This window comes from Impatiens glandulifera, chromosome 1 (assembly GCF_907164915.1).
Source record: "Impatiens glandulifera chromosome 1, dImpGla2.1, whole genome shotgun sequence".
In the NCBI taxonomy this organism is placed as follows: domain Eukaryota; kingdom Viridiplantae; phylum Streptophyta; class Magnoliopsida; order Ericales; family Balsaminaceae; genus Impatiens; species Impatiens glandulifera.
The window spans coordinates 102,951,319-102,972,603 of record NC_061862.1 but is presented as its reverse complement, the minus strand read 5'-3'; the positions used below and the strand labels follow the sequence as shown (position 1 = coordinate 102,972,603).

Below are 21,285 nucleotides of genomic sequence, written 5' to 3'. Positions count from 1 at the left end.
TAAAACCGGAAACACCCCGGTCCTCCAAGGGCGTCCCCGATCCTAACAAGTGGTATCAGAGCGAGGTTCTTAGCATTCAAGCAACTAAAGATGGTGGAAAGCATGACCCACAGCGACAAGCCGCCAATGCTAAACAACGAAGCATTTAGCAGTTGGAAGAAACAGATGTATCTACATCTGATAACACTAGATGATGAGATGAGCCGAGTCCTGAAAGAAGGACCGATCAAGATCAACAAGGAGGAAAGCCAGTGGACGAGTGAAGATCGGAGAAGAAGCAACCTGGACAACCATTGCATGAGGCACATCTATAAAGCCATAGATAACAACACCTTGAACAAAATATCAGAGTGCGAAAATGCAAAGAAAGCCTGGGAAACGATTATCCAGATCCACGAGGGAAACGAAAGAACCAAGGAGAATAAAATCTTGGTGGCTACGCAGAAGTATGAAAACATAAGGATGAAACCGGGAGAAAATATGAAAGAATTTAGCAACCGGTTCACCAGCGTAGTAAGCGAGCTTCAGACACTCGGAAAGAAGTATGACAACCGAGAAGTGATTATCAAAGCTCTAAGATCACTGCCAAGCACGTGGGATATCAAGACCATGGTGATGAGGGAGTCCAGCACCCTTGGGCAGATGAAGCTGCATGATGTATTTGAGGACTTGAAAGCCTACGAATTCGAGATCAATTCTCGGATTGAAGATGAAACATCTACATCAACCGCAACAAGAGCCTTGGTCACATCGGTGGAACCAGCGGCTCCAGTATCAACCGCACCGGCTCCAGTCAAAAACACTGATCAAATAACCGACGATGTGATGGCAATGCTAGCCCAGAAATTCGGGAAATTCATGAAGAAGAGCCAACCACCATCTAACAATGATTTTAATTATAACTATGTAGATAAATCAAACAAAAGATGCTATAACTGTGATGGTTTTGGACATTTCAGGTCAGAGTGTAGAAACCAAGAAGAGATGATAGAAAACCGGAAGGAAACTATCAAGGGAATAATTATCAAAGCAACCGGTATCAGGGAAACAATTATCAAGGAAACAATTATCAAGGAAACAATTATCGGGGAAACAACAATAACCAACGAAACGATTACCGAAGAAATGATGATCAACATGCTGGTGAAGGAAAGGAGATCCAAAAAGCTCTCATTGCATCAGACGGTGGAAGCGAATGGGCATATTCCGACAATGAAGATGGTGAAGAAAAAGTAACATGCTTCATGGCAAACGACGAAGAGGTATTTGATTTCTCTTCTGATGAATTTACTAAAGAAGATCTAGTTTCTGCACTCAACCAAATGGTTGCTGAGTTCAGAAATATATCTGCGTATATGCCAACATCTGTAGAACCTAAAACCGAACAAATAAATGATGAAAACGATAAAACATATGAGATCAAAACACATGAACCGGATGAACTATTCTCGGATAATGAGGAGACAGTTCAACCGGAAATGGAAACCGATGAACGAGCAATGTACGTCACGGCTGCGTGGGAGAGATCACGTCAAGCAGTGAAACAAATGTGTAATTATAAATGACATCCGAAGTGTAGATATGGTATCGGTTATGATCCAAGTAAACAAAATGAAACAAAACAATCTAATGGGATGAAACTAACGAAAAACAATCTTCCATTTATAAAATTTGTCAAAAGCTCACAAACCGAAAATGACCTAAAACCGGAAGAAACGCTTAAGTATGTAGGTCCCAACGAATCTGAAAAATGGCTTCATCCTGAGAGAAGGAAAGCCAACCGGAAACCAAATAAAAATAAAAATAATAAAAACCGACATCAAAGAAGTCCATCACCACATAAGGCATTCTTGAGCAACGGCCAAGAAGTTAAGCCAAATACTATCAAAACAGCAACCGGGAAAGTGATCCGACTAATTCAAGTCTGGATCCCAAAGGGACTAATCAACCATGGACCCAACTAAATGTGGGTACCAAAAAATTGTAAATAATTGTTTGTTGCAGGTTAGGAGGAGAAATCGGTTAAAGAATTCTGAATGGTACTTGGACAGTGGATGCTCAAGGCACATGACCGGAAACAAGGAGCTACTGACCAACATCAAGTACGAAACCGGAGCATTCATCACATTCGGGGATAACTCAAAAGGTAAAACCGTGGGCAAGGGTAAGATTGTCCATGGTGAACTATCCATAAATAATGTGTTATTAGTAGAAAAACTAAGCTTTAATTTACTAAGCATAAGCCAGATGTGTGATGTGGGCTATAAAGTTGAATTTCATAAAAATTCATGTTTAGTTAAAAATCAAAATGATGAAACGTTGTTAACCGGAAACCGGATAGGAAACATTTACAAAGTAAACTGGAAAACTGATTTCGAAAAACCTGTGTGTATGATAGCCGGAAATGATCCAAATTGGCTTTGGCATAAACGGTTAAATCACTTGAATTTCAAAACGATTAACTTTATCTATTCCAAGGAACTGGTTCACGGTTTTCCAAATGTTAAATTTTCAAAAGATAAAGTATGTGCTGCATGTCAAATGGGAAAACAAGTGAAATCATCTTTTAAAAGTAAAGGAAATTATCAATCTGAAAGATGCTTAGAACTGTTGCATATGGACTTGTTCGGTCCGGTTAGAGTAACTAGTTTAGGAGGCATGCATTATACTATGGTAGTTATTGACGATTACTCCAAATTTACTTGGGTTACTTTCCTAGCTTCTAAGAATCAAGCAACTTCAAACTTGATTAAACTGATTTTGAGAATACAAAATGAAAAATCTATTCGAGTAAACAAAATCAGAAGTGATAGAGGAACTGAGTTTATTAACAGTAATTTAACTACTTTTCTTGATGATTCCGGTATTAGGCACGAGTTGTCTAGTGCCAGAACTCCTCAACAAAATGGCCTGGCTGAGAGAAGAAACCGAACTCTCAAGGAAGCCGCAAGGTCAATGATAGCCGATTCGGGTATCGCTCAAAAATTTTGGGCTGAAGCTATCAACACCGCTTGCTATACACAAAATCGATCTCTAGTGACTAAACGGTTTTCGAAAACTCCTTTTGAAATTTATTTTGATAAAATCCCAAATGTACGGTATTTTCGAATTTTCGGTAGTAAATGTTTTGTTCACAATAACGGCAAGAAGTACTTGACCGCTTTTGATGCTAAATCCGATGAGGGAATAATGTTGGGATATTCAGCTGTGAGTAAAGCCTACAGAGTATACAATACTAGGACTTTAACAGTTGAAGAAACCGCACACGTTGTTTTCGATGAATCTGTTGAGCGAAACACTGCATTACCCTTCGACCTTCACAACAGAATGGAAAATTTCAATATCTATTCTGATGATGAAGACGAGGTTCCGGTTTTTAGACGCTTTGTCAAGGACCAAGCGGTTGATGTTGAAATTCAACCTGATCAAGCTGCCTTACCGAAGAAAGTTGACGCTTTAGTTTCTACTGAAGAAATCGGTCGGTCTGACTCTGTTCAACCTACCGATCAGTCTAACCTTGATCAGCCAGCCGAAAGCTTGGTAGACACGTCTCGGATTAACCTCAGAAGGAACAAAAATCATCCTCTTGAACTAGTAATATGTAACATCTCCTCACCTGTCCGAACTAGGCAACAAAATTTGGATCACTATGGAAACTCTGCTTTCATATCACAAATTGAGCCGAAAAAGGTGGATGAAGCACTGTCAGATCCAGATTGGATCTTGGCAATGCAAGAGGAATTAAACGAGTTTGAGAGAAATAAAGTCTGGTACCTAGTTCCTAGACCGAAAAACAAACCGGTTATAGGCACACGATGGGTATTCAGAAATAAACTCAATGAAGACGGTTTAGTTACGAGGAACAAAGCCCGGTTAGTGGCTCAAGGCTATAAGCAGGAAGAAGGCATTGATTTTGAAGAATCATTCGCCCCTGTAGCAAGACTTGAAGCCATTAGAATATTTTTAGCATATGCAGCTTTCAAAAAGTTTAAAGTTTATCAAATGGATGTAAAAAGCGCTTTTCTAAACGGTAAAGTAAATGAAGAGGTGTATGTTAATCAACCTCCAGGTTTTAAAAATCCAGAACATGAAAATCACGTTTACCGGCTGAATAAAGCTCTTTACGGTTTGAAACAAGCTCCAAGAGCTTGGTATGATACTTTGACTCAATTTCTATTTGATCACAAATTTACAATCGGTTCAGTAGACAAAACCCTCTTTAAATTTGAAAGAAAGGAGCAAATTTTACTTGTTCAAATTTATGTTGACGACATCATATTCGGGTCAACCGATCCAAAGTTATGTGACAAATTTTCGAAAATGATGACTGATAGATTTCAAATGAGTATGATGGGGGAAATAAGCTTCTTTCTAGGACTTCAGGTTAAGCAGATGGAAGCCGGAATTTTTATAAGTCAACCGAAGTATACAGCCGAACTGCTGAAGAGATTTGGGATGGATACATGTGCCGAAGCGGCTACGCCAATGAGTTCTTCCGTGAAGCTGGACAAAGATGATGATGGTCAAGCCGTTGACATCACAGCATATCGAGGAATGATCGGATCGCTGTTGTATCTCACAGCTAGCCGACCTGATATCCTGTTTGCGGTTGGAGTGTGCGGAAGGTTCCAAGCAAATCCAAAGCAATCTCATTACACAGCGGCTAAGAGAATCTTGAAATATCTAAAGGGAACTCAAGAAGTGGGACTCTGGTATCCAAAAGACTCGAGCTTCAATCTAATAAGCTACTCAGATGCCGATTACGCGGGATGCAAAATCGACAGAAAGAGTACAAGTGGAACCTGTCAGTTTCTGGGTGACCGGTTAGTTACCTGGAGCAGCAAGAAACAAACGTCTGTTGCAACGTCAACCGCAGAGGCGGAGTACTTAGCGGCTGGAAGCTGCTGTGCACAACTCCTCTGGATCCAACAGCAACTCAGGGACTTCGGAATAGAGGCAAAGGAGTCTCCAATCTTTTGTGACAACACCAGCGCCATAGCGATCACATATAATCCGGTGTTGCACTCAAGAACAAAGCATATCGACATTCGACATCATTTCATCCGGGAGCATGTTCAGGAGAAACACATCCGGCTGGAATATGTGTCGACCGAGCAACAAGTAGCGGACATCTTCACAAAACCGCTACAGGAAGCTAAGTTTTCGCATTTTCGAAATATCTTGGGTCTTACTAATCTTAATCAATTGATATAATCATGATTAATGCATGTATATACAGAACCGGGATATGTGTTCAGGGAGAAGCTAAAGCTTCTCAAACCATATTCAAATAGGCCATTAATAAATCAAATATGCTAACCGGGAGGAAGTCTCCAGTTATGTCTGATTACTTCATTATTTCAAATCAAATGTATGTTTACTATACGGTTGAAATAACCAGGTTGAAGTGGATAAAACAAGTCCAAAGTTGAACAACTGTTGATATCAATCAACTTTTCTTCATAAAACAGAAATATCCTACTAAAACCGGTCATGGAAAACCGCTCAGTACATATGCACTCTGATCTGATGAAATGAACTTTTCCGGTTAACATGAAATGACTGACCGAGTTTTCGTGCATGTTTTGAAAAATGAAGCCTGTGATTAATTAAAAACAAGTCTACCACAATCGAGATGACGACATGTGTTAGGATCTAGGTCGCCGCTGGTGGACCGGGGGTTGGACCGGTTAGCGGTTCTCACTCGTAGGGTGGTGATTAATCCTGTTAGAGATTAACACCGGGGTTTCAATACTACACAACCTGTCACAAACCCTTGAACTAGGTTCAAGCGCGGAAGAGGTTTGCTTTCAAGTTGAAGCGGTACACGTGTATGATAGGCGGAGTCGGTTTCGAATGATAGAGATTTGAAGAATGGTGGGTCGGTTTCGGTTATCTGGATATTCGGTATGGTCAGTATGGAGTTGGTTTGGAGCGGTATGGTTTAGGTTAGTTGGTTATGTAATGAAGCCAACAGAAAGTAAATAACACAACAGATTTTATGGATGTTCAGAGATAAAACTCCTACGTCACCCCTTCCTCTCGAAACCGCGAGAAGGATATTCACTAAGGAATACAAATACAATTCGATCGAGACTTATTTCCTGCTCGATAACACTCTTACAATTTACACCGAAATTGTAACACACACTTAGAATTTAGCACTTAGGCTTTCTTAGAATACCACACTGTTATCACTTGTAGTAAATGCTCTCAACGCTTCACTTGTCTCACTTAATGTCCCACTTTTTGTTGCTGCGTTGTCCCACATTTACTCTTCTGCAACTGCCTCCTTTTATAGGTGAAATATGCCAACGGTCATATTTCAAAGCCTTGAATCTGATTGGCTGATCAGAGGTGCAGTGATTCAGTGTCTCAGACCTGCCGGTTGTCTCCTCAGACCTGACGGTCAATCTCAGACCTGGCATCCTGTTTCAGACCTGCCGGTCTGTTAAAGCAAATCTGCTGGGTTTGTCTTTTACTCAATGTAGGCACTGTCTGCTTGGACAGTTGTCTGTACTTTAAAGATTTCCTTTCTGGCTTATCCCGAAGTAGAAGGATCCGGTAGTACTGTTTTCTGCAGCCTACAGTCTTTCCTCAGACTTGCATGGATATGGAAGTATTCAGTCTGTTCCTTTGGTATCATTCTCAACAGATACCCAAAGTGTCTTCTTGTACTAGTCGGCCTCTTGACTTGGCCGAATGTCTTTTGGTAGTGAAGTAACCGGACTTCTTCCGGTTATTCTTGTCTTGTGGATGATCGGCTGTTTGATGGTTCCGGTTTTAAGCTTTGGCCGATCCTTTCTTTGTGCGGTCACATTCCGAATATTCTTGATCGGTTTGGTAGCTTGACCGGTTAGGTTTTCTTCAGTCGGTTCTCTTGTTCATCCGGTCCGGTTCCTTGTTCCTGATGATTCCGGTTTTGAGCTTTGGCCGATCCTTTCTCTGTGCGGTCACGTACCGAATACTCTTGATCGGTTTGGTAGCTTGACCGGTTAGGTTTCTTTAGCCGGTTCCGGATGACTTTAGGTTTTTCATAGCTTCTTCTGGCCGGTTTGATATTCAATCGGCGACCTATAGGTAAATTTCGGATTTTGCTCAGCTTCCCTGAAATAGCAAAACTTTAAATATTATTTGCTGTCGATGAGATTTGATCCCTGGTCACATGTGTGACAGGCATGGGTGTTTACCACTACGCTACAACACCTTCTTGTTATATTTAAACCAATTAATATACTTGATATGACTTAACGGTTTATTTTCTAACAATTTCTCCCTTTTTGATTATTTTATTTAAAATTATCAAAATCATGTAAGTTTGCAACCGTAGGCCGGTTGTTTTTGTTTGTCCGGTTTTTTTTTTTTGAAAAAGACTTAGAGAATTTTTCGAAAAATTTTGGGAGAAAATTTTGAGAAAGGTTTTGGAAGAGTCTTTATCTTTTATCTAACAATTTCTCCCTTTTTGATTATTTAGAATAAATATTCAAAACCATGCAAGAAGTAAGAAGTAGGCCAGTTTAAAAATCTTATGTTTGTTTGGCCGGTTTAATCTAATAATTCTAAAATATTTCTAAGGGAAGAAAACTTAGACTCGAGAAGTGGCTTTGTGAGGATGTTAGCCACTTCATGCTTGTTCCCTTCATGTGATGTGTCTGTCAGCAGTCGGCTGTTCGAATGCAATGTTGTCTTTTCCAAGCCTTTGTCTTGATTTACCTACATTCATAGACAATAGAAAATCTGGTTCCCATTTTTCTGTTCCTCATTTGCCATGAGGCACGTGAGCTCATCATCGCTGTCACTGCGAGCCCACAAACTTCCACCATCGTCGGCTATTAGTGCTTTCGGTACCTCACTTCCTTCACCGGTTTGTTGATAGTTATTTCGGTTATTTTGATTGTCCGGTTTCCGGTCATCTCTCCTCGGTTTTCTGCATTCCCACTTGTTTTCCTTGGTTCTTTCATTTCCCTCGAAGATCTGGATAACTGTGTTCCATGTCTCCTTCGCGGTTTTGCAATCTCTGATCTTGCAATATGTGTTTCTGTCTACGCTGTTGGAGATCCGGTTTCTTGCATGGTTGTCCAGATTGTTCCTTCTCCTATCTTCAGCCGTCCATTCTTTTCTATCTTTATCAATGAATATCGGTCCTTCGGTCAGAATGGATTCCATTTCATCATCCAAGGTGACTAGATGTAGGTGCATGCGTGCCTTCCAGTTGGCAAAGTCATCACCTTCTAGCATTGGAGGCCTATCCTGATACATGTTTGCTTGAGTATTGAAACTATCTGCTCTGATACCAATTGTTAGGATCTAGGTCGCCGCTGGTGGACCGGGGGTTGGACCGGTTAGCGGTTCTCACTCGTAGGGTGGTGATTAATCCTGTTAGAGATTAACACCGGGGTTTCAATACTACACAACCTGTCACAAACCCTTGAACTAGGTTCAAGCGCGGAAGAGGTTTGCTTTCAAGTTGAAGCGGTACACGTGTATGATAGGCGGAGTCGGTTTCGAATGATAGAGATTTGAAGAATGGTGGGTCGGTTTCGGTTATCTGGATATTCGGTATGGTCAGTATGGAGTTGGTTTGGAGCGGTATGGTTTAGGTTAGTTGGTTATGTAATGAAGCCAACAGAAAGTAAATAACACAACAGATTTTATGGATGTTCAGAGATAAAACTCCTACGTCACCCCTTCCTCTCGAAACCGCGAGAAGGATATTCACTAAGGAATACAAATATAATTCGATCGAGACTTATTTCCTGCTCGATAACACTCTTACAATTTACACCGAAATTGTAACACACACTTAGAATTTAGCACTTAGGCTTTCTTAGAATACCACACTGTTATCACTTGTAGTAAATGCTCTCAACGCTTCACTTGTCTCACTTAATGTCCCACTTTTTGTTGCTGCGTTGTCCCACATTTACTCTTCTGCAACTGCCTCCTTTTATAGGTGAAATATGCCAACGGTCATATTTCAAAGCCTTGAATCTGATTGGCTGATCAGAGGTGCAGTGATTCAGTGTCTCAGACCTGCCGGTTGTCTCCTCAGACCTGACGGTCAATCTCAGACCTGGCATCCTGTTTCAGACCTGCCGGTCTGTTAAAGCAAACCTGCTGGGTTTGTCTTTTACTCAATGTAGGCACTGTCTGCTTGGACAGTTGTCTGTACTTTGAAGATTTCCTTTCTGGCTTATCCCGAAGTAGAAGGATCCGGTAGTACTGTTTTCTGCAGCCTACAGTCTTTCCTCAGACTTGCATGGATATGGAAGTATTCAGTCTGTTCCTTTGGTATCATTCTCAACAGATACCCAAAGTGTCTTCTTGTACTAGTCGGCCTCTTGACTTGGCCGAATGTCTTTTGGTAGTGAAGTAACCGGACTTCTTCCGGTTATTCTTGTCTTGTGGATGATCGGCTGTTTGATGGTTCCGGTTTTAAGCTTTGGCCGATCCTTTCTTTGTGCGGTCACATTCCGAATATTCTTGATCGGTTTGGTAGCTTGACCGGTTAGGTTTTCTTCAGTCGGTTCTCTTGTTCATCCGGTCCGGTTCCTTGTTCCTGATGATTCCGGTTTTGAGCTTTGGCCGATCCTTTCTCTGTGCGGTCACGTACCGAATACTCTTGATCGGTTTGGTAGCTTGACCGGTTAGGTTTCTTTAGCCGGTTCCGGATGACTTTAGGTTTTTCATAGCTTCTTCTGGCCGGTTTGATATTCAATCGGCGACCTATAGGTAAATTTCGGATTTTGCTCAGCTTCCCTGAAATAGCAAAACTTTAAATATTATTTGCTGTCGATGAGATTTGATCCCTGGTCACATGTGTGACAGGCATGGGTGTTTACCACTACGCTACAACACCTTCTTGTTATATTTAAACCAATTAATATACTTGATATGACTTAACGGTTTATTTTCTAACAACATGTGTCCATCATCAAGAGAGGGAGACTTACATCTTGTCAATAGATATTTTTCATCATTGCTATCTTAGTAATTATTAGATTTACCTTGGAAATAACCATTAGTTACTTCAACAAGTTAAGTCTATTTAATAGCTGATGACATCATCAGGCATGCTTAACTTCATTAAAGACCAAGCCGAATCCCCGGGCTATATAAACCATGCTTAATCCTTGTCAAAACATCACAAGCTCACTATTCACAAGCATAACTCTTGAGATAAAATCCTCTTTCTCTCTCAAAACAAACATGAACTCCAACCCTTTAGCCAAGAAGATCCTATTGGCAGATTTCGAATCAATCTACCAATATGAGGATCATGAAGTCAGGGAAATGTTCTTAGCCATTGAAAGGAGTGGGCTAAGAAGCTTCCTTGAGAACAGGTTCATCATCGACTACCTTGTAGTCGAAGAACTGTTCGAAACCGTGAAAGAAGTGCATCGAGATATACTCGTTGCACAGGTTTACGGTCAAAAATTCCTTTTCAGCGAGACGGATTTCGCTGTCTACTGCGGTTTACCCAATGAAGGGGTAACCGACCTAACCTATTCTCCGGTGACAATGGAAGAGATGTGTCGCCGGTTCTCTGGATCTGACATCCCGGTTAAACCCTGGGGTGCTAAGAGTCAACTTTCTCACAAGTACCAGATTCTCTGCGAGATTCTGGGAAAATCTGTCTTGTGCAGAGAGAAAAGTTACTATTACACTCAAAGGGTCTTTGAGATGATGATCGCTGTAACGGTTGGGACACCGGTTAACTGGTCCTGGATCATCTTCAGTAACCTGAAGAAGATGATTCTCTCCAACAAAACCGGCTACGCTCCTCAGCTGAGCGGTTTCTGCGCAAGTCTGGAGATTCACGACGGAGCCTTCGTCACTCTGCACCCAAGGCACGTACTCACCAAAGAACGAGTACAAGAGATGATCGACCGGTGGGAAGCGGTTAAAGCCAGAAGAATTCAAGCGGCTGAGGCTTCAAATGCTCAAGCGGCTGAGTCATCAAATGTTTAAACCTGTCTTTCCTCTCTTCTTTTATCCTGTTCTTACAAAACCGGTACTTTTGCTGTAATACCGGTTTTTTGTACTTCAATTAATGAAACAGATTTCCTTCCTTTCCAAGTCAAAAATCTACAACATTCAATGCGTCGTATTAAAAATAAATCATTCTACTCTTGGAGACATAAATTCTCATTATCAAGGAGCATGCCTGACTTGATTTGACAAGACTTGCTTTTATTCTCTTGGAAAATCACAAAATCATTAATGACTAAGCATAAACGGCTAGATTTTCAAATCCTCTCATTAAATGATCTCACTCATTCCAGGCTATAAAAAGGGGCTCAACTTCCATTTTTCAAATCACGCCTTCAAGCATTCCTCTCTCTAAAAATTCAAAAGCTCAAGAACTCTCCTAAGCCTTCTTCACTCTTCATCATCATGTCTGCTGAGATAAGAAACACCCTGATCATCGACTTTGAGGACATCAAACACAGTTCTTACTATGAATGCATCTTTCAGCATATCATAGCTTCTGGCCTGCAAGGCTTCCTAAAGGGTTCGGACCTTATCCTCGTGGATGAGGTGTGCGAATTCTTCAACAATGGTCACGTTCTGGATGATGGCAGTATTCGCACCATCATCGACGGTCAGTTCCTCCAGTTTTCTGAGGAGGAATTTGCCACATTCTTTCACCTTCCAACGGAAGGTTTCTCTGATTTTCCGACACCGCATCTACCGGCTAAGGAAATCTTTTTCAAGATCTTCTCCTCTTCCTACGCTCCTGTTAAGGATTTTGGAAAGAAAGAAGACCTCGCTCCCCATTACCAAGTCTTTCAAGACTTGGTCCAACGGTCTATCATAGGCCGAATGCCTAACCAAAACTACAGCCGGGAGGCATTCGATATTATGATAGCCATCATTCGCGAAACCGACATCAACTGGTCCACCTATCTTTTCAATAAGCTGAAGCAGCTTATGACCGGAAAAAGAGGAAGGATCAGTTATGCTCCTCAGATCACCCGGTTTCTCATGTCCAAGCGTCGCAACCTTGGAAAAGGTGTTCCGGTTGGATCCTTCAACACCATCACCATAGACATGATCTATAAGTGTATGTGTAGGATTGAGGAACGGTCTCCTCAAAACACCATCGACAAATGGTATGAAAGGAGGTTGGAAGGAGGATGGTTTACTGAATAAATCTCTTTCTTTTATTTTCTTTCTGGTTTCTGGTCATTTTGTTGTACGACCAGAACCGCTCATATGTTAATCATTTCCTCTATTAATGAAATATTTCAATTCTTAACGAGTCTTCGGTTTTCTCATTCAATGTTTTCCTTTCCGGTTTTCAAACTAAAACTTAAAAGTTAACCTAACAATCTCCGGCTAACAAAACTTCAAGAGAAACCGGAACTTCGAGCAAAAATGAAAATTTGAAAATGTAACCGCCCATGGTTTTACCTCTCAAAATTTACCGCCCATCGAATTCCCGCTTTTACCGCCGAAAATTACGGCAGTAACTTTTTGGAGGGAAAGTTGGCGCCAAAACATCAAATTGACGGTTCATCTTCAAAACCGCCTGGAACCGCCATCTATATAAACTCAAATCAGTCCATTCAACACACGTGCTTTCTCTCTCTAAAAATTTCCAGAACTCCAAAGATCTCCTCTCTCCGATCATCATCAATCTTCATCTTCTTCTTTCAAAACTATCATGGATCTAGGCAAAGCCCCATTTCAATGGATGTTGCAGGTAGATTTCGCAGACATTGACGAGCACGCTGACGACAAGAACAAGGTTGTTCTTCAACTTCTTCGAGAATCTGGGTTGGAGAAGTTCCTCTCTGGTCCGTTCACCATCTATCCGGCGGCGGTGACGGAGTTCTTAGCAACGGCGACACTGTTGAAGAGAAAGATCTCGGCTACTGTCAACGGGAAGGCTGTCCTTATAACTGAAGAAATCTTTGCGGAAGCCCTTGGTCTGCCCAACACAGGTTCAGACCTAAAGTTCGACCTAACCGAAGCAGAGTCAAATGCTGCCCGGTTGGTTGTATCTTTCTCAGGTCAGGATCTGGTGATCCACAACAGCCGGAAAATCAAGCTAAAACCGGAATACAGATGGTTGGTGACCGTCATCGCCAAATCGCTCCAAGGAAAGGGAGGTAACTTCGATAACCTCACAAAGCTTAAGCTTAGAATGCTGTTAGCCATTGTTCGCAGCGACAAGGTAGACTGGGGATACGTTTTATACGAAGAGTTCTGTCAGATGGTGATTAAGAAAGATGGCCAGGTGTAGGCCTATGCCATGCAAATCGTTAAAATCCTTGAGTTCCTTAACGTGGAACTAGGTGAAGGCATACCGCTTCCGATCTCCAACATTCTTGACTCTGAGTCAGTGGCAGAAAAACCGGAGAAGACGATAAAACCTAAAACCTCAAAGACCAAGTCATCTAAGGGAGCCAGTTCATCGGTTCCAGTTGAAGAAGAGACAAGACAAAGGAAACCGTCAAGAAAAGCGGTTGAGGCAGAAGCTCCACCAGAACCGAAAAGAAGGAAGAAAGTATCAGCAAAGAAAAGCTCAAGGAAACCGGCGGAGTCCGAGAAAACGCTTTCCTCGGATAATCCACCGGAAAGAACCGCAGATGTTTTTCAGCCCATCCCAATCAACACCGTTGTCCCAACTCCCATCCCATCCGATTCTCCAAAGCAAACCGAATCTTCGGGGAGCGAGGAGAACAAGTCAAATTCGAAGGAGGAGGCAGAAGGAAATGTTCAATCTGCAACCTCCAAGTCACCAAGTAAGCAAGCCGAAGAGGTATTAGCCGATGTGGGCTTGAATGCCTCAGAAGCAATTCAGAATGTGGTCCAGGAGATCACAAAAGAAACCGAAGAAGACGACGTCTCTAGTCGTCGGAAGCCAGACAATCAGGTTGAAATACCTGATCAAACAGAAATTCAACCGGTCGATGAGACGACCAAGTCAACAGAAACTGCATCTCCGGCTCAGGAGGAAAACATTGAAGAACGGGAACCTTCCGGTCCCGCAGGAGGCAAGATAGCTCCAGAAGGTTCCTCTCAGGTAGACAAAGGCAAAGGGATTCTTCTTGAAGAAACAACTGAAACCGGAACGGGCACGTTGCAGATCAATCCTCAGACTGAAGCCACAACCGGAGATGAATATCAATACACCATAGAGCAAGAGAATGAGCTATTTGATGAATTTATTCAAGACATGAACAAAGGTGCAAGTGAAGCGCTAGCTCCATATCTCCGGTGGGTGAAGCTCCGATGCGAGACCAAATTATCCGACATGCTTCCAGGTTTTAGTGGAAACAGGCAGTGGGACGCACTTGTCAAGCTAGAAGAGATGGCACTCGAGTTAGCCAACACCAACCTAATCCAACCGGCGTTTTCCAAAGCTCCGGTAATCCTTGAAAATGTTCGGTTACAGGCAGTTGAAAATGCCTTTCAAGAAATCCAAGGAAAGAATCTAGAACCGATTGAAATGAAGATGGCCGAAAGATTTATTGGGGTACGAGAAAAGCTTGTACGTAATTTCGATCGTCTTGACAAGAAATGGTGGGATACTTGCCAACGTCAATTCAACAATCCTGAGTTATTTCAGAGTAAGCCTTTCTTTATAACTGGTGAAACATCCGGCACTTTTGAAAACGTGGAACAAGAAGCCTCTCAACCGGTTAAAGCTCTGAACATCGATCAAATTAAGCAAGCAGTGGTGGAAACAGTTGATTCATGCCTTGGGAACTTTAAAGCAGTAACCGAAGAAAGAATCTCAGTGGCTGAAGATAAAATGGTGAACTCTCTACAAACCATGATGGACGCGACTATGCAAACAACTGTTCAAGCCATGATTTCCGAGTCTGTCAAAGCTGCAACCGCTCCTCCTTTGGACATGCTGCAAGCAATGGCAATTCAAATCGGGGAAATGTCCAAGGTTCAAGTCGGCTCAACCCAAACTCAAATCGAAAAAGATGCTGAAACCGCACGGAAATTGCAAGAAGAAGAGATTGAAAGAGAATGGCTACAGAAGGAACTTGAAGATAAAGATCATGAGCTTGCCCAACAATGCAATGAAGAGGAGCAGGCTAACGCTCAGGAACCGTTACAGGGTCAATCATCCCACTCCATGAGTACAAGGAACAAGAACAAGAAGAAACGAAGTGCTATCAAAAACGTGATGAAGCGGGCAGAGCAGAAGACAGCCGCACCGGTTGCGATAATTGCGGAACCGCTTGATGAGGAAGAAGAAGAAGACCCGGAGGAACTCAACAGACGGAAGAGAAGGACAACCGGAGAACTTGCAGCAACTCCAAGCTTCAGACCTCTGACTGTTCCACCTCCTCCACCGCCAAAACCAATTTGCGCCAACTTCAACCTTAAGAAAAAGGTCACCGGTCATTCAAGTGTATGGGCCGGTGTGCTGATCGATGCCGACAGACGCGCCAGAGAACACAGAGCACGGCACGAAGAAGCAAGAAGACGGTTGGAGAAAGAACTTGAAAAAGAGCAAGACAAGGGGGGATCATCCAACCCTAAACTTTACTTTTATAATTATTTTTTTGAACAATTATGTTTTTACTGTGCTTTAGAACTTGGTTATTTTGCTATCCTTTATGTTTTTCAAACATATTTTCTATGTTTTTCAAACATACAATCTTACCTAATTTTCTGAGAAACATACACTTATCAAAAATCAAACTTATGTTTTACAAACACGTTTCTCTCAAAGAAATTCTTAAAACCGGCCACAAATTACAATTTTTGAATATTTATTCTAAATAATCAAAAAGGGAGAAATTGATAGAAAAATTAAGTAAGTTAATTTTCTTAAAACCGGTCACTCATTACAATTTTTGAATATTTATTCTAAATAATCAAAAAGGGAGAAATTGATAGAAAAATTAAGTAGATTAATTTTGGAACCGGCCAGACAAACTAAACAGAAGTTGAATTTCATGTGCAGGTACTTAACAAACCGGAACCGGAAATCTGGCGACAAGAACCGGTCGCTACCACTTCAAAGAAACCGGCTTCAAAGTGATCAAGTTAAAGGATCACAGGAACCGGCTTCACTCTCTCAAGCAACCGGTTAACGAAGAACAAAAGACTATACTCCAACCGGATCATAATGCACAAGACACAGAAACCGGAAAGTACAGATCAAAAGTCAGAAGATTCAAATCTTAAGAGTGACGTATCATGACGGAAGAAACGTGTCTCGAAAGAATAAAAGAAAATCGGATCCGATCAGAAGCATGGGAGGAAAGCAATGATGCCTTGTTGATCCGATGCTGACGACCGGAAGCGGATGTTCAACACGTGTATCAATCTGAAAACCGGCTATGTCATCATCTGTTCAGAGTCACCTGCATGAATGTCAGGTGTTGAGGAAGTTGAAGCGTGCAAGCAATCTTTCTGCAAACAGGCGTGATGACGATCAACCAATCCAGAAGAGAGAGAAGAAAGTAGCCGTTAGCTACTTTCAGCTATAAAAGGAAGACGGATCGTCTTCATTAAATGCCAGTTCTGCAAGTGACGGATTACGAAAACAAATCATAAAAGTATTAAAGTCTAGAGAGATAAAGTCTTATATTCTAAAACCGGTTTGCCTAAAACCGGAAGTCACTTGTGTGTTATTGTGTTAAGTTGTTGTATTACATCAAAGTGTGAGTTTTTGGTGTAACCGGCGAGTAGCGAAGTTGGGCTCGACCGGAAGTGTGATTGTAACTCTAAAGAGTTAGTGGAGATCCTTCTCATAACCTGAGAAGAAGGGGTGACGTAGGAGGGTTTGCTCCGAACATCCATAAACAAATTTCCGTGTCTTGTGTTCTTTCATTCGCTTTCATTTCCTGCTCTTTCTAAACATAAACCGCAAAACTAATCGTTCTTCCAAAACCGGTCACTCACCTACGTTAAACAGCCTCCTTCTTAAACATCATCTAAAAGTCGCAAACGTTGCTTCAACCTGAAACAGACATTTCCGCCCTTGAACCCGGTTCAAGAGTCTGTGACAGGTTGTGTAGTGCTGAGAAAGGTTTTAGTCTCTAACCGGACTATTACCAAAGAGTTGTGTGTTGTGTAAGCGGCCACCCTTCCTAAAACCGGAAACACCCCGGTCCTCCAAGGGCGTCCCCGATCCTAACACATTATCTTTATACAGTCAATAGTTATATAAACCTAATTTGATTTTTTTTTGTGATCTGATAGAATTGTTTAGGAGCCATAAATGGGACATACATAAATGTTAGGGTATCCTCAACAGACAAACCTAGATACAAGAACAGAAAGGGGGAGATTGCTCAAAATGTTTTAGCAGCATGCTCACCGGATGAGCAATTTATTTATGTTCTGGCTGGTTGGGAAGGGTTTAGGGTTTAGGGTTTAGGATTTATGGTTTAGGGTTTAGAGTTTATGGTTTAGGGTTTAGAGTTTTGGGTTTAGGTATCCTTGCTGCAACCTATCACACGATATGCCTTCATGCGATCTCTACATATCAACCCAACTAGCTTTAGAAGCTCACCATTCAGCAAACCCCTTTTCCTACGCACTTCAATGTTGGTAATTGCATTACAAATCTTGCCGGTTGCATTTTCAACCAAGTCGACATCTTTGGAAACTTTTCGCTTACGGCTAGGTGTTCTTCCCTCTGGCGAGCTTCTTTCAGTAGCATTTTTGAGAAACAGGTGTTGAAATATGGTCAGTAAAGTCATCTTCAAGATTATAACCCAACTGCTCATCCCCTCGATTGACATAATCGACAACGCCATTCCCATTGGCACGATCCACTCCAAAAATGATTGTAAGTTCATTGAAGTAGCAAAATGATTTGTCCTTGAATGGAGCGGCATTCTTATGACTCTACACAATTTCAAAATTACACATTAAACATATAAAAGGTATAATGTTATCAATGAAGAACATAACAACATTACAAGTGTTTGAGTACCTGCAGATAAGAGTCCTAAACATGTTTATCAACAACAACACATTTTCGGATGGAATCCCAACCAAATCCACTTGTTGACCCGTACAACATGTCGTAAACTGTGCCAAAATGTGTTTTCAATGTTTTAATTTGTGAGTAAATATGGGGATCAGCTCGAATCCCACAATTGGGCATCCTTTGTTCAAATTCTATTTCTGTTGCTTGAAATAGCCCAGGCTTGAATTCACGATCTTCTTTGTACTTCCCAGTGTTATGTAATTCAAGAAGAATTTGAATAAGCAATGCGTCCTCTTCATCAGACCAACATCTTTTGGTTCTGGTTGAAACCTTCCCATTCACACTTTCCACACGTGAACTCATGATTTTCCTTAATTCCTAATTGTAAAATTAGAAGAAAAATTGATAATACATCATGTAGATATCGCTTTCACAAACCCTAAACAGCTACAACATACAACTGAGAAAAAATTTAGTATGGAGAACCACAGTTGAGCAGAGCGAATACTTACCGTGGAGAGGAACGACCTTCTTGAGCTGAGCGAAGGGAACACACTGTGAATCTGACACAATATTTTGGGCGGGATATATTTACTAAGGCTGGAACAAGGTGGAGTGATAAAATAAAAGGAGGGTATTTTGGTAATCTAACATTAAGTTCAAGTCCAGTTTTTATAGTACCAAACACTGGAAAATTATTACTGGATTTATTTCTGATTTTTTACCAAACATAATATTATAATTAAAATATCAAATCTACTTATTTCTAATCTAAATTTAATTCTGATAAAAATTCTAACTTGACAACTCTGTATACCAAACACAACATTAGAGCGCTTGAAACATTTAGATGAAAATTTTATTATCTTTGTGTTAGTATTTTGAGTAGGGGTGTAAACGAGATGAGCCGAGCTCGAACAAGCCCTAGTTCGAGTTCGGCTTGACTCGTTTTTTATTGGCTCAGCTCGAATTCGAGCTCGACCGAGTTTTCAATAATAAGCTCGAACTCGGCTCGATCAAATAACCATAGGCTCGAGTTCGGTTTGAAAGGCTTCGAATTTAAATATATTTATATATTAATTTTTTATATTAAAAAGAACATAATAAAAGTCGAGATTCCATTCATCGGACCGTACAATCCTCTACATTTTTTTTTTTGTTTTACGCCCCATAACTCTTTCTTAACTAGGACTTGGTTTACGTAAGAATGACCGTATTAGTTCGCGTAAGAACACACATAAAATACATAATTCATGTTCAAGCAAGTTTGAAAAGAATATTTTCAAGTCGTATATTGTATTTAAGATAAATTTAAAAACATATTAGACTCTATTATATTTATTTTAAAAAATAAAATATTTTATAGTAAAATAAAATTAATTTTATATATATCTTATAAAATCTAATACATTAAAGTTGCATATATTAAATTACAGTTAAATTATATTTTGATTTAATTTTCAAAAATTATGTTTCTGTAATTAAATTAATATCAAATTTATTTATTTCCTTATAATTTATAAGTGTTATATTATATATATATTTTTTAATTTATAAATATTATTTTGGTATATCTTAATAAATATTTTATAATAAAATAAAAATAATTTTATGACATATATGTATAATTATATTTTAATTTGATTTTTAAAAATTATATTTTTATAATTAAATTAATATCAAATTTATTTATTTTCTTATAAATATTATATTAACATGTATTTTTTAATTTATAAATATATTTTGGGGATGCCAATAAGTAATAAGCTCATATATAATATGAGTATGTTTCAAATTTTGATTAAAAGTAAATATAATTAAAAAAATTATATAATTAAACTTGAAAAAAACTCAACGAGTCATCAAGTAAGTCTTATCTATGCTCGAATTCGACCCGAATCTTAAACAAGCTGGCTCGAACTCAGTTCGAATTCGATTTTGACCGAAATCGAATCAAACTTTAACCAAACTACTCATGAGTGGTTTATTACACCCTAATTTTGAGTTTGCTATAGCTGCTTAAGAAAATTTAGCCATTACAATTATGAAAAGCCCTTCTTTACTTTGCCCAGAAACTAGAAACGTTTGTAACCTTATGAGATTTGGATTAGTCCAAATTTTAAGGTAAAAGTTTTAATTATAATTTTTTCAATATATAATTATCTTAACTTACCTTTTGTGAAGAGGACAGACTCACTTAAATAAAAATAAATAAATAAATAGAATATAAAAAAGAGGATGAAATTTTTTAAAAATAATAAAGAATATAAATATGTAGCCAACAAACACACTTAAAACTAGGCACAAAAATCTAGCGGACTTGAACCCAAGAACTTAGATCATCTCCAACTCATCTGCAAACTCATCTTCATAATAAGTTTTAGCTCTCCAATCCACATGTAAACTCACCTGCATTTTGAGTTTTTCTGCAAATTCTCTCTTCTTCCAACACAAATTTGTAGGGACACTGTTCACATACTCAAAAGTTTTCAAAACTTTCATTTAAGTCTTTTTAGTTTGTTTTTAATTAATTTACATAACTTATTTATATTTTAATTTGTTTATATATTTTATTTATTTTTATTTTTATTTATTTTTATTTTATTTATATGTTTAATTCATGATAATTTTAATTTGTTTATATGATTAACTTATATTTAAATTTGTTTATATTTATATTTTTTATTTTTTAAGTATTATAAATTTATAATAATAAACAATATTAATAAAAAAATAATAAAAATAATTTTAATAAAATAAAACACGTAAAAAAATCAGAAAAATCCAATAATCCATTACATAACTAAGAAATTGAAAAGGACATTCCGAGAATTGATAAATCGTCTATTTTATTTTATGTGTGGAAAGTATGTTTTAATAATGTTTGTTTTGTTGTATTTTTTGTTTGTGAAATATAATGTGTTTATTTAATAATGTTTAATTTGTTTTATGCAGGTGTATAAATAATTAATTTATAATTTAAAAATAATTAATAAGTTGATGTAAAATTATGTGTTCAATCTGTAATTTTAGATAAATATATAGATAATAGTGAAAAAATTAAAAATTATTATAAAAAAGAATATTTTGATAATATATTCTTTTAAGTTTTGAGAATAGATATTTGAATTGAAGATAACCTTTTTAGTTGAAAATGAATTACTGTTTCCTGCATGTTTGATAGGATGTTTCCTACATTTTAAGTTTGAAACCTGCATTTTAAGGTAGAGTTAGTATCACTCTGTACTTTCTTGTTGGCACTTTTACCATAAAAATAATTATTCTCTATTTAATTCTTCAATGCTTAGGTATCCAAATTAACCAAAAATATATTCAAATGAACCTTCCAAACCATTTTTTTTTAA

The 21,285-nt window shown here is 39.1% G+C and overlaps 1 protein-coding gene across 1 annotated transcript; it reads right to left on the bottom strand.

Annotated features, from left to right (window-relative positions):
• Positions 1-17,637: 17,637 nt before the first annotated feature.
• LOC124938936 lies at positions 17,638-18,283 on the bottom strand. Its single transcript, XM_047479459.1, has 2 exons — positions 17,945-18,283; positions 17,638-17,835 (listed from the first exon to the last, which is right to left on the bottom strand). The coding sequence occupies exons 1-2, from the start codon at positions 18,281-18,283 to the stop codon at positions 17,638-17,640; spliced, it is 537 nt and encodes a 178-aa protein (XP_047335415.1).
• Positions 18,284-21,285: the final 3,002 nt, after the last annotated feature.

What these genes read in the sequence shown, in the direction of transcription:
- LOC124938936 (XM_047479459.1), bottom strand. Translation starts at nt 18,283, where the DNA reads ATGAGTTCACGTGTGGAAAGTGTGAATGGGAAGGTTTCAACCAGAACC. An exon ending in GTGTTGTTGTTGATAAACAT is followed by an intron (nt 17,836 to 17,944) that starts GTTTAGGACTCT and finishes GAAATTGTGTAG; the next exon opens with AGTCATAAGAATGCCGCTCC.